The sequence below is a fragment of the Phyllobates terribilis genome, unplaced genomic scaffold (genome assembly GCF_046119375.1).
Source record: "Phyllobates terribilis strain yellow unplaced genomic scaffold, ASM4611937v1 Scaffold_13__5_contigs__length_258822181, whole genome shotgun sequence".
Lineage (NCBI taxonomy): Eukaryota > Metazoa > Chordata > Amphibia > Anura > Dendrobatidae > Phyllobates > Phyllobates terribilis.
The window spans coordinates 101,056,704-101,070,090 of record NW_027362773.1 but is presented as its reverse complement, the minus strand read 5'-3'; the positions used below and the strand labels follow the sequence as shown (position 1 = coordinate 101,070,090).

The window sequence follows — 13,387 nt, the reverse complement described above, 5'->3', positions numbered from 1 at the left end:
CACTGCTGGTAGTCCGATCCCGCAGCTGAAACAGTTTTAAGATACGGTCCTGGCGCTTGCTGGTCTTTCTTGGGCGCCCTGGAGCCTTTTTGACAACAATGGAAGCTCTCTCCTTGAAGTTCTTGATGATGCGATAGATTGTTGACTGAGGTGCAATCTTTGTAGCTGCAATACTCTTCCCTGTTAGGCCATTTTTGTGCAGTGCAATGATGGCTGCACGTGTTTCTTTAAAGATAACCATGGTTAACTGAAGAGAAACAATGATACCAAGAACCAGCCTCCTTTTAAAGTGTCCAGTGATGTCATTCTTACTTAATCATGACTGATTGATCGCCAGCCCTGTCCTCATCAACACCCACACCTGTGTTAATGGATCAATCACTAAAACGATGTTAGCTGCTCCTTTTAAGGCAGGACTGCAATGATGTTGAAATGTGTTTTGGGGGTTAAAGTTCATTTTCTGGGCAAATATTGACTTTTCAAGTACAGTAATTGCTGTTAAGCTGATCACTCTTTGACATTCAGGATTATATGCAAATTGCCATTACGAAAAATGAAGCAGTAAACTTTGGAAAAATTACTATTTGTCTCATTCTCAATACTTTTGGCCATGACTGTATATATACACTGCACAGTACCATTTCTCCTGTCCTGTATATATACACTGCACAGTACCACTCCTCCTGTTCTGTATATATATACTGCACAGTACCACTCGTCCTGTCCTGTATATATACACTGCACAGTACCACTCCTCCTGTCCTGTATATACACTGCACAGTACCACTTCTCCTGTCCTGTATATATACACTGCACAGTACCATTTCTCCTGTCCTGTATATATACACTGCACAGAACCACTTCTCCTGTTCTGTATATATACACTGCACAGTACCACTCCTCCTGTCCTGTATATATACACTGCACAGTACCATTTCTCCTGTCCTGTATATATACACTGCACAGTACCACTCCTCCTGTCCTGTATATATACACTGCACAGTACCACTCCTCCTGTCCTGTATATATACACTGAACAGTACCACTTCTCCTGTCCTGTATATATACACTGCACAGTACCACTCCTCCTGTCCTGTATATATGCACTGCACAGTACCACTTCTCCTGTCCTGTATATATACACTGCACAGTACCACTTCTCCTGTCCTGTATATACACACTGCACAGTACCACTTTTCCTGTCCTGTATATATGCACTGCACAGTACCACTTCTCCTGTCCTGTATATATACACTGCACAGTACCACTTCTCCTGTCCTGTATATACACACTGCACAGTACCACTTTTCCTGTCCTGTATATATACTGCACAGTACCATTTCTCCTGTCTTGTATGCTGGGGGTGGTAGTAGAGATTGCCTGTATTCTCCGTGCTGTGTACGGGGGAGTGTAGCGGATGTTTTGTTCTATGAAGCAGAGCCGTGCGCAGCAGATAACAGGATTCTTGCCAGCGTATCGTTGCCATTACCGTGATCATGTGACTGGATTTAGTCGCTGCTTATAAAAAAACAATTTGAAACCATTTCTGAGAATTTCAGCTTAGTTCTATTATTAGCTGCAGAATTTCTGCAATTTTTTTTTTAAATCTCTTAAAATCTCTCAAGGGAACAAACTGCTGAAAATAATACGGAGATAGAACAATTCGTCACAGCAGCCGGCAGCGGAGAATCCTTACATCAGACTTTATACAGTCGTTGCCAAAAGTTTTCAGACTCACACAAATTCTGATTTTCGCAAACTTTGCTGCTTTGTTGTTCCTCAATCATTTAGTCGAATGTTTCTATGGTTACTGAAGTACAATTATAAACATTCCATAAGTTTTTAAACTTTTATTGACAAATACATGAAGTTTATGTAAAGACTCCATATTTACGTTGTTGTTGACCCTTATTTTTCAAGACTTCTGCAATTCAGTCTGGAGTTAATGCAAACTGTCAGTCACTATAAAAAGTGAAGAAGCAAACTTTGTAAAAACCAAAAATTGTGTTGGTCTCAAAACATTTTGGCCATGACTGTCATTTTTTTCTGCCTTCTGGATAGGATACAGCTCCACCTTCAAAGCTTCATTACACCTATATAAATATATGTATATATACAGTGGGGGGGGGGGGAGTATTTAGTCAGCCACCAATTGTGCAAGTTCTCCCACTTAAAAAGATGAGAGAGGCCTGTAATTGACATCATAGGTAGACCTCAACTATGAGAGACAAAATGAGAAAACAAATCCTGAAAATCACATTGTCTGATTTGGAAAGAAATTTGTTTTAAATTTTGGTGGAAAATAAGTATTTGGTCAATTACAAAAGTTCATCTCAATACTTTGTTATATATCCTTTGATGGCAATGACAAAGGTCAAACGTTTTCTGTAAGTCTTCACAAGGTTGGCACACACTGTTGCTGGTATGTTGGCCCATTCCTCCATGCAGATCTCCTCTAGAGCAGTGATGTTTTGGGGCTGTCACTGGGCAACACAGACTTTTAACTGCCTCCAAAGGTTTTCTATAGGGTTTAGATCTGGAGACTGGCTAGGCCACTCCAGGACCTTGAAATGCTTCTTACGAAGCTGTGGCACCCCAGGGGATCTGGTTTCCACAGTAATGTAATGTTATGTCTGAGAGCAGGTGGGAGGTCCTTTGGTCAGGGATCCTGTGCATGCCACACCTCCTGCCCAGTCTTGGGAGGGGAAGAACTTCCCCTGTATAAACCCTGGGCTGAGGCAGGGTTAGGAGTCCAGGAGAATAGAGACAGAGAAGCAGCATAGGAAGAAACAGCAGAAGCTCAGTGGGAGCAATATTACTACGAGTCAGGGGCTGGCAGCTGCAGAGCTCGCCCTGACTGAGAAGCTTTCTTACCGGACCCGGCGTCTGAGGCTGTGGGGACTAACTCTTACCCAGCAGCAGAAGCCGACCGGCAGGGGATTTCAGGTCCTCAGGCCCAGAAACCCGAAGGCACGGTCACACGCGTGGGACCAGCACCGCCATCGTGGAGCGGAAGCCATTAGAAGGCCCCGAGTCACCGGCCATACGGGTGAGCACCACACGGTACACTCAGGGACGTGGGCTACTTATATCCGCTTCTAGCAAGGTAGCCAGAAGAGTACAGTCAATTTGGGAGGCCTACAACTCCGCCTGGCCAGGGGAGATCCCATCTGCTCAAGGACTGACCAGGCCCCGTTCACTAGCAAGTACTCCGGGAGGGTCTATCGTTGTTACCAGTAAAGACCCTGAATTACACCGCACCGTCTCTGAGTGGTTCCTGCTACCCCCATCATCCACATCTGCTGCCCTGAGGCCATACCCCTCCCGTTGGGGGTTATACCATCTACGCTGCACCATCCATCCACCGGCCTCAGCGGACTGTCCTGCAGCGGCAGCTCCATAGCTGCATTCAACGGGTGGCGTAGTCGTCCTACATCTACTGCTAAAGACAGCGCCACTTAGTTTGGCTCCCTGGGCGCGGACCGGGTCACCGCCACGGGACTACAACCCTCAACAGATCCGGCTCCGGGTAAGCTCCCGCGTGCGCAACGCTGCGCGACACAGGCCCAGGGGCGCGTCAACTCTTTGGCGTAGTCGGCAGGATTTCGTGCCCGCAACCACCGGGTACTGCGTGCCTGAAAAAGACTGTTCAAACTTACCAGTGGTGAAGATTCCCGCCATCTGTGAAGATTCCCGCCATCCGTGGAGTTTTCCCGCCATCCGGCGCCATCTTCTGCCTTCTTCCCGCCATCCGAGGAGTTTTCCCGCCATCCGGCGCCATCTTCTGCCTTCTTCCCGCCATCCGAGGAGTTTTCCCGCCATCCGGCGCCATCTTGGAGACGCCGCGCGGGAAGAAGAGGGGCGTGGACTCCGAAAGCGCGCGAGAACTGAAGCCCCGCCTCACGTCCGGACGTTGCGTAAGGTCCTGGAAGGAGCCCAGCAGACGCCGACGTCACAGGGGCGCGACGCCAGGTCCTCTACCCCGACGATTGACTGCGGAGCCGCGGCCTACGGAAGAGGATCTCCGGAGGGTAGGCCACGGTCCACTAGGGGGGAGGAGGACACCAGGAACGGACAGCAAGATGGCGGACCGGCAGCAGACTAAGCTGCCCAGCATCGGCAGTGCCCCAGTCGTCGCCGGCCCCGACCAGCGCCGGGAGAAGACGCGTGACGCAGGAGCGGTCGCGGGAGCAGGTAAGAGGAGTCTCCCTGTCCCGGACGCTGCCAGCGTCAGCCTGCTCCCGGGCCCCCTGGTGGAGCCGCCGATTCCGGGCGCTGCAGACACCGACCTGCTCCAGCCCCCGCAACAAGCCCTGCGGCCAAGCCCTCCAGCCCTGGGCACTACCACCACCAGCCCGCGCCCAGGCCCAAAGTTGCACCCTCTGACCCCGGGCGTCATCAACGGCGACCCTCTCCACGCCTGGTCGCAAGGCCTGAACTCCCCAGGTGCAAAAGGACTGTACGCCCTCCACGTTCACCGGCTAACCGAGGAGGAGCTGCAGTATTACCAATACGAGCAAAGCCAAGAGGACCCGGACGGGTCTGAAGACTACCATCAGGAGGAGACAAAGAGAGGACACCGCTACTGAAGGGAAGTAGCATAAATAAAGAGCTGTACATAGTTACCCGTCAGGGTATGAGAACTTGCTGAAACTGTTAAATGATTGAAGTGTGGTCCCCGTTGGGACAAGTGTGAACTGTTATCCGTGTGTCCCTATCCCTTACCAGGCTGAGGACTGTGAGCAGCCATTCCCTATCCCTTACCAGGCTGAGGACTGTGAACAGCCATCCCTTTTTCCCCACTGGCCGAGGACTGAGAGCGGCTACCCTGTACATAGTTGGAGCGTAACCCAGGATGGACTAAAGACTGTTAAGGACTCGGGGAAGGACAAACCCCTATCTGGTTACGTCTCCCTGTTCTGGTGAAATGGACACCGTCACCCTGTTTTGGTGAAATGGACACCGTCTCTCTGTTTTGGTGAAATGGACACCTTGCTTCCCTCAAAGACTGCACCCGGTTGCGGACACGCCGTGACCACCTTTATGTGTTTCTTTATTGTATTGTTATTGTTATATCTTGTTATGTTTTTCTAAAATATGTTTAGTCCCGGAGTACTAAAATTTACTAGGGGGGAATGTGGCACCCCAGGGGATCTGGTTTCCACAGTAATGTAATGTTATGTCTGAGAGCAGGTGGGAGGTCCTTTGGTCAGGGATCCTGTGCATGCCACACCTCCTGCCCAGTCTTGGGAGGGGAAGAACTTCCCCTGTATAAACCCTGGGCTGAGGCAGGGTTAGTCAGTCAAGGAGAGTAGAGACAGAGAAGCAGCATAGGAAGAAACAGCAGAAGCTCAGTGGGAGCAATATTACTACGAGTCAGGGGCTGGCAGCTGCAGAGCTCGCCCTGACTGAGAAGCTTTCTTACCGGACCCGGCGTCCGAGGCTGTGGGGACTAACTCTTACCCAGCAGCAGAAGCCGACCGGCAGGGGATTTCAGGTCCTCAGGCCCAGAAACCCGAAGGCACGGTCACACGCGTGGGACCAGCACCGCCATCGTGGAGCGGAAGCCATTAGAAGGCCCCGAGTCACCGGCCATACGGGTGAGCACCACACGGTACACTCAGGGACGTGGGCTACTTATATCCGCTTCTAGCAAGGTAGCCAGAAGAGTACAGTCAGTTTGGGAGGCCTACAACTCCGCCTGGCCAGGGGATATCCCATCTGCTCAAGGACTGACCAGGCCCCGTTCACTAGCAAGTACTCCGGGAGGGTCTATCGTTGTTACCAGTAAAGACCCTGAATTACACCGCACCGTCTCTGAGTGGTTCCTGCTACCCCCATCATCCACATCTGCTGCCCTGAGGCCATACCCCTCCCGTTGGGGGTTATACCATCTACGCTGCACCATCCATCCACCGGCCTCAGCGGACTGTCCTGCAGCGGCAGCTCCATAGCTGCATTCAACGGGTGGCGTAGTCGTCCTACATCTACTGCTAAAGACAGCGCCACTTAGTTTGGCACCCTGGGCGCGGACCGGGTCACCGCCACGGGACTACAACCCTCAACAGATCCGGCTCCAGGTAAGCTCCCGCGTGCGCAACGCTGCGCGACACAGGCCCAGGGGCGCGTCAAAGCCACTCCTTTGTTGCCCTGGCGGTGTGCTTGGGATCATTGTCATGCTGAAAGACCGAGCCACGTTTCATCTTCAATGCCCTTGCTGATGGAAGGAGGTTTGCACTCAAAATTTCACGATACATGGCCCCATTCATTCTTTCATGTACATGGATCAGTCGTCCTGGTCCCTTGGCAGAGAACCAGCCCCAAAGCATGATGTTGCCACCCCCATGCTTTACAGTAGGTATGGTGTTCTTTGGATGCAACTCAGTATTATTTCTCCTCCAAATATGACGAGTTGTGTTTCTACCAAACAGTTCAACTTTGGTTTCATCTGACCACATGACATTCTCCCAATGCTCTTCTAGACCATCCAATTGCTCTGTAGCAAACTTCAGATGGGCCCACACATGTAATGGCTTAAGCAGGGGGACATGTCTGGCACTGCAGGATCTGAGTCCCTGACGGCATAGTGTGTTACTGATGGTAGCCTGTGTAACATTGGTCCCAGCTCTCTGCAGGTCATTTACTAGGTCCCCCTGTGTGGTTCTGGGATTTTTGCTCACCGCTCTTGAGATCATTTTGACCCCATAGGGTGAGATCTTGTGTGGAGCCCCAGATCGAGGGAGATTATCAGTGGTCTTGTATGTCTTCCATTTTCTAATTATTGCTCCCACAGTTGATTTCTTCACACCAAGCTGCTTGCCTATTGCAGATTCAGTCTTCCCAGCCTGGTGCAGGGCTACAATTTTGTTTCTGGTGTCCTTCAATAGCTCTTTGGTCTTCACCATAGTGGAGTTTGGAGTGTGACTGTTTGAGGTTGCGGACAGGCGTCTTTTATACTGATAACAAGTTCAAACAGCTTCCAGCACTACAGGTAATGAGTGGAGGACAGAGGAGCCTCTTAAAGAAGAAGTTGCAAGTCTGTGAGAGCCAGAAATCTTGCTGGTTTGTAATTGACCACTTATTAACACTTATTTTCCACCAAAATTTTAAAAAAATTTCTTTCCAAATCAGACAATGTGATTTTCAGGATTTGTTTTCTCATTTTGTCTCTCATAGTTGAGGTCTACCTATGATGTTAATTACAGGCCTCTCTCATCTTTTTAAGTGGGAGAACTTGCACAATTGGTGGCTGACTAAATACTTTTTTTCCCCACTGTATATGTGAAGCCACAATTAATTATTTCTGTTTTTTACCCTCAAAGAAATATTGCTGGTATGTAACACAGGGTCTCTTTATAATGCTGGCCTTATAGTAAGCTTCCCTCTTTAAACCCCTTGACAATATCAACTGCAGGTGCCGGCTGTCTTGTACAGCCAGTACTGGACTGTAACTGCTGCGATCATGTCACGGGTGTGTCAAATGTGACAGACAGTCGCCCTGCAGTTGGTTACAGAAGATCTCTTCATTTGGCATTACAGACACCTTCTTAGATCTGTCTCACTCTAGGACCCAGCGGCTGCCTCCTTCTTGCTAATTGACACCCAGACCTGGGTGTTTAAATACTTGCTGTTTGGTACTGGCACGTGCCGGTGATATTCACATGACCCCTTGTGAAGGCTTGGAGCTGTTGCAGTCTGCTTACTTCCTCTTTGGTGCTAAGAGGCCGTGTGCGTAATCTCTCTGAAGTCGCCTGAAGCTAAGTTACTTTCCCCGTGTCTGTCTCCCCTTGCTGTTTTAAGTTGTTAGTGGGGACTGACTAGCGCTCATCCCCCCTTCCCTAGCCATGGCCTAGCTCTAATGAGATACAGGGTTTTAGGTTCCTGATCGGCAATTTGTGAAAAACCAATACAGGGAGGGAAGACAGAGTGACATCAGATCACCCTAGGACGTCTCCACCCCCTCTTTCCTTAGTGTCTGGACTCCCTTCTCCTCATCCCTTCGTGTTGCACTTTGTCTTTCCTACACTGTGCGTGACAGATCAGTGCTATCTCCAGTTGCAAAAGCTTACCCCCTTAGGTGCTACTGTCAATTGTGAAAGCAGCATTTAAGTGGTTACAGGGACAGAAGCAGATAGAAGAGGGCCCCTGTGCAAGAACAGTATAATTCAGTCTTTTTCAGTCTAAGGCCTATCATAATGCACAATTCTGTCTGCTCTTGAGGGACTCCTAGGCTCCTTGTGCGGCCGCACAGGCTGCACCAATGGTGTGTCCACCCCTAAGTGGTTGGATATGGGTGGTGTTGCCATTGTAGCCTTGGGTCTACTGTTTCTGGGCTTCAGAGTAGGTAATTAATTATGCACTTGACTGCAATACTGCAGTAGTGCAGTGGATTGTACAAAGCGAACAAGCTATTGCAGGTTCAAGTCTAGGACTGATAAAAAATGTAAAATAAAAGAACTGTTATAAACCTTGTTAAAAATCAGACACATAAACGTTCAAATCACCTCCCTTTTCCTTAGAAAGTAAATAAAACAATAATGAAATTCTTTATCAAAACTAATAGAAAAAAAAATCGAACATAAAAAAATTGAAATGCCAATCATGATATTTTGGTCATTTTGTCCTCCTAAAAAAATGGAATAAAAAGTTGTATATTTCCCAAAATTGTCCCAAGAACAACAGCTTATCTCACACACACAAAAATACAAAGAAAAAACAAAACACAGAAAAATTATAACTCGTCCCTCAAAAAACATGTTCACATTCTGAAGTGCAGATATAAAAAAAAATGAATAAAGTCAACGAAATAAAAATAAAAGAAGCGAAAAAAATAAGTAGTTTGTTTCGAGTGCTATCTATAGACCTGACATAAATTGGGGCCATCTGTAGCTAGAGGGGGATCTTCAGATCTCAGGATCTCAGCTTCATGGACCCTAAAGCCCACCATACACGTGAGATGGCTGTTGGCCAATCGTTTGGCTGGCAGCTGTCTCGTCCAGTTCTCCCATACACAGGAGCACTCGTTCAAGTATTTCTGTGTTCTCTATTAGAGAGCCATCTTGGTTGGGGCTTATCTCCGGGAGAACTAAAGGATCGGTCAGTCTGAAATCGGACTCCCCTGACAAATCAATATGTAGCACCCTGAGGATTCGGCTGCTACAGGAGTATTGCACCTCAACCCAGAGGTGTGATATTCCACTCCCGGGTAAGGAAGGAGTGTGGAACTGAGCTCAGATAGACTGCATGCACTACATACATCCCATTCCAGAGGAGCAGGCCGACGGCACTCCCACTTAGAAATGTGCAGGTGCGACCGAGCCTGTTCCTGGCTGGAGTGGGAGGGGGGAGGAACATCCCATGTAGTGTAGGGGCAGATAGGGGGAGCAGTCTGGGTAGTGATAGGAGCTCATTGGGTGCTGGTCACCTGAGCTCACACATAGAGGGATATATAAGGAGGGCACCAACTTAGAATCAGGGTCAGTCAGTCAGCTGCAGAGGACAAGTCAGATGCAGAGAGCAGGAAACAGCAGCCCTGGAGAGAGAGAGAGTGGAGTGAAGAAAGACCCAGAGGGGGACAAAGAAGGGACCCAAGAACCCAAATAAGAACACCGGGTGAGGAGTCAGCAAGAGGGTACCGGAACCCAAGCTGGTGGGGGCAAAGACATTCCCCAGCCAGAGACCGGAGACCGTGGGCAGTGTCTGTCACGGTCACCCACTACATTCACCCTGAAGGCACACCACAGGAAGGGTCAGGGAACCTAAGGCCAAAGGTTGCCCAACAGAAGGCCCGAGGGAGCTGGACTTAGGTGAATCACTGGTGGGGACGGCTGAAGTAAGGACAGAGGGAGAGCTCAGGGCCACGCTCCGGACTTGTTTGGGGGTTGGCCGGATCCAGGACCTGGTGGACGCAGCACGGCTCGGGAGGTCACTTGGAGCTAGAGTGACCAGGAACATCTGCAGTAAGTAAAGACCCTTAACTGCACAACCCGAGTCTGTCATCATTACCGGCTGCACCGCACCACCACAACCCCCATCCTCTGCGCCTGTCCCCTCTGAGGCTATACCCCTCCCGTTGGGGGTTATCCCACCAAGCTGCGCATCCACCATCAGCCTCAGCGGACCCTGCTGCAGCGGCGGCCACAGTGACCGCATCACAACGGGTGGCGTAGTCGACACAACGAACTTTAATAACATCAGTAAAGACTGCCACATAACCCTGAGCTTGACGCCCTGGGCACGGGACCGGGTCACAGCCGCTCGGAGACTACAACCCCCCATCTGATCCGGTGCCGGGTATTCCCCTCAAAAAGGAATATGTCCCAGGGGGCGCGTCAACTTTGGCGTAGTCGGCAGGATTACGTGCCCGCAACACCCGGGTACTGCGTGCCTGAAGAAAAGTGCAAGTTTACCTCAGAAAGAAGACTCCTGCCGGTTCCGGAGGGTCCACGCCATCGGACTCCATCACCAGTCGTTTCCCGCCGATTGTCCGCCATTTCCAGCTTGTTCCCGCCATCTGCAGAGTTTCCCGCCACTGGGCGACGCTTCCCGCCAAAACCGCAGATTTCCCGCCTTGGAAGAGCAGCGGACGCCATTATGGGCGTGCCAAAGGAGGGTAGGAGGCCACCTCCCATCGTGGGCCAGGACAGAAAATGGCGCCAAAAGTGGAAACCGCCCCCACCAACAGAGACTGTGATGCTGGAGGTGTCTGTCAGCGTGAAAGAACTCCCCCTGGAGCTGACAGTCACCGAGTTGCCCCGGGACCGCCCTCGAAGTGGGAGGAGACGAAAGAGAAGAGAAAAGATGGGTGTCGCTTGGAGCAGTCTAGAACGAGCGCACCCGGAGGCAAGGTGTCCAGAGCGAGAGCACCCGGAGTCGAGAAGAGGAAGAGTAGACCCGGGAATGGAGCGGCAGCAGAGCAGCACCGGCCCGCTGGCCAGGAGCCTGCAGAAGGAAGAAGGAGGAGAGCAGAGCAGCACCGGCCCGCTGGCCAGGAGCCTGCCGGAAGCAGAGCAGAGCAGCACCGACCCGATGGTCAGGAGCCTGCTGGAGTCAACAACCCCGCTAGGCTTAGCGGAGATCCTGGCGCAGCTTCCCCGAGATCGGGAGTGCGCGCGGAGTGCCCTGGAGGGCCTCGCGGGAAGGATGGCCCGAGTGCAGAGGGAGATCCTGGCGGAGTGGGGCCGGGAGATGGCCCAGCAAGCTGGAATCCGTCCACGGAACCCGCTCCCTTGGAAGAAGACACCGACTACCTCTGCGGATGACGCGGGAGGACCCAAGGCCGGAGACGGCGCAGAAGAGGGAGCGAGACGTATGGCAGCAGGTAAGGGGGACGCCTATACCCCATACCGGAAGACCACCCACCTGCCCCAGCTCCCCGTCGCAGAGCCCGAAAGTCCCCCTGCCGTACCCGAGACCGCCATGACACCGCCACCGACTAGGCCCCGACCGGAAGCCGCCGACGCGACCCCAGTGACGTCACGCGTCGTGACCCGGAGCGTGGCGAAGGAAGGGAAGCCTCCGGCCTGGTCGCAAGGCCTAGCGTTTCCGGGCGCCGCATCCCCAGCAGAGCCATCTACCTCCGCGGAGCCTCCGGCCTGGTCGCAAGGCCAGGTGGCCCAGGGTGCCGCCGTGTTAACAGTTCCATTTACCTTCCAGATGCCCCAGGCCTGGCCGCAAGGCCTGGGCAACCTGGGCGCCCCCACCATCGCGCCCGCACCCGTAACATCAAGGGTGCCAAGTCTGGGAGAGGACCCCTTCAGCCAGCTAGCATGGCCGGACGGGCGGCCCTTCATCTGGCCCAAAGAATTCTTGGAACTGGAGCGACAAAAGAAGTTAGGTCCCCTGTGTGAGCCCCTGATCCCGGCTCCAAAGCCCGTGACTCGGGTCTCGCCTCCACTCGAGGAAGCCCAGTTCGTGTGGGACCCCACGGGAGAAGATTTGATGGGGTTCACCGGAGAGACTCGGGCAGCTGCAGCAGAGCGTACCGAGTGTTGCCGTCAACAGCTGGCAGAGTTCAAGAGAGAGCGGGAGGAGAGGCGGGCCAGAGAGCAATGGGCCCGGACCCGCAGCGCGGAGCAAAAGAGTCGGACCAGAAGGGACCCCTATGCAGCAGATCGTCCCCGTACCATCGGGACGGTAATAAAGTTTAATGCGCAGCATGGGTGGGGCTTCATAAAGGACCGGAACACCATGGGTGACGTCTTCGTTACCCGACGGGATGTCGAGTCTCACCTGCCAGAGGGTCACAAAGGCCGTGACCTCTACGTCGGTGACGAGGTAACGTTCACCCGGCACAAGTGTGCCAAGGGACCTTACGCCCTCCACGTGCATCGCCTGACAGAGGAGGAGTTGCGGTGTAGGGAGGAGGAGCCAGAAGACCCGGACGGGTTCAAGGCTAGAAGGTACTATGACTGAAATAGTACAAAGGAGATGTAAATAGTTACCCGTCGGGGTACACAAGTAACCGTGGCTGCTTTAAAGTTTAGTCCCCGTTGGGACCAGTGAACAGTTTAACCCGTGTGTCCCCTACCCAAACCAGGCTGAGGACTGTGAGCAGCCATCCCATTCCCTTTACTTGGCCGGGGACTGAGAACGGCCAAAACTTCCCTGTACATAGTTGCGCTTCCTAAGGCGCCCCCTACTGGTTTTATGAGAAACTGCTTATCAAAAGACTGTCGCACTTTACCTGGTCACGAGTTGCACGGTGACCAGAGGAGGAAGAAAGAAAGAGACGACGAGAATGTTATAATGATGTCTATATGAAAAAGTTTATATATATATAATATTTTATATGTTTTATATGTTTATAAAAATTTGTATGTTTTGGTGTTTTTGTCTTTGCAGCCCGAGGACGTGCTGTGGTTTACCAGGGGGGAATGTAGCACCCTGAGGATTCGGCTGCTACAGGAGTATTGCACCTCAACCCAGAGGTGTGATATTCCACTCCCGGGTAAGGAAGGAGTGTGGAACTGAGCTCAGATAGACTGCATGCACTACATACATCCCATTCCAGAGGAGCAGGCCGACGGCACTCCCACTTAGAAATGTGCAGGTGCGACCGAGCCTGTTCCTGGCTGGAGTGGGAGGGGGGAGGAACATCCCATGTAGTGTAGGGGCAGATAGGGGGAGCAGTCTGGGTAGTGATAGGAGCTCATTGGGTGCTGGTCACCTGAGCTCACACATAGAGGGATATATAAGGAGGGCACCAACTTAGAATCAGGGTCAGTCAGTCAGCTGCAGAGGACAAGTCAGATGCAGAGAGCAGGAAACAGCAGCCCTGGAGAGAGAGAGAGTGGAGTGAAGAAAGACCCAGAGGGGGACAAAGAAGGGACCCAAGAACCCAAATAAGAACACCGGGTGAGGAGTCAGCAAGAGGGTACCGGAACCC

At 51.8% G+C, this 13,387-nt stretch overlaps 1 protein-coding gene across 5 annotated transcripts in view; it reads right to left on the bottom strand.

The window, feature by feature from the left end:
* Nucleotides 1–13,387, bottom strand: part of IRAG1 (inositol 1,4,5-triphosphate receptor associated 1) — a 154,875-nt gene that overhangs the window by 73,021 nt on the left and 68,467 nt on the right. Inside the window, exon 1 of one of the 5 annotated variants that reach the window (XM_073658302.1) lies at nucleotides 1,338–1,427. The exons of the other annotated variants lie outside the window; for them this stretch is intronic. Coding sequence (XP_073514403.1) covers nucleotides 1,338–1,340 — 3 coding nt within the window. The 5' untranslated portion in view covers nucleotides 1,341–1,427. Of the gene's footprint in view, nucleotides 1–1,337; nucleotides 1,428–13,387 lie in introns of those variants that run through there. 5 annotated transcript variants of the gene reach the window in all.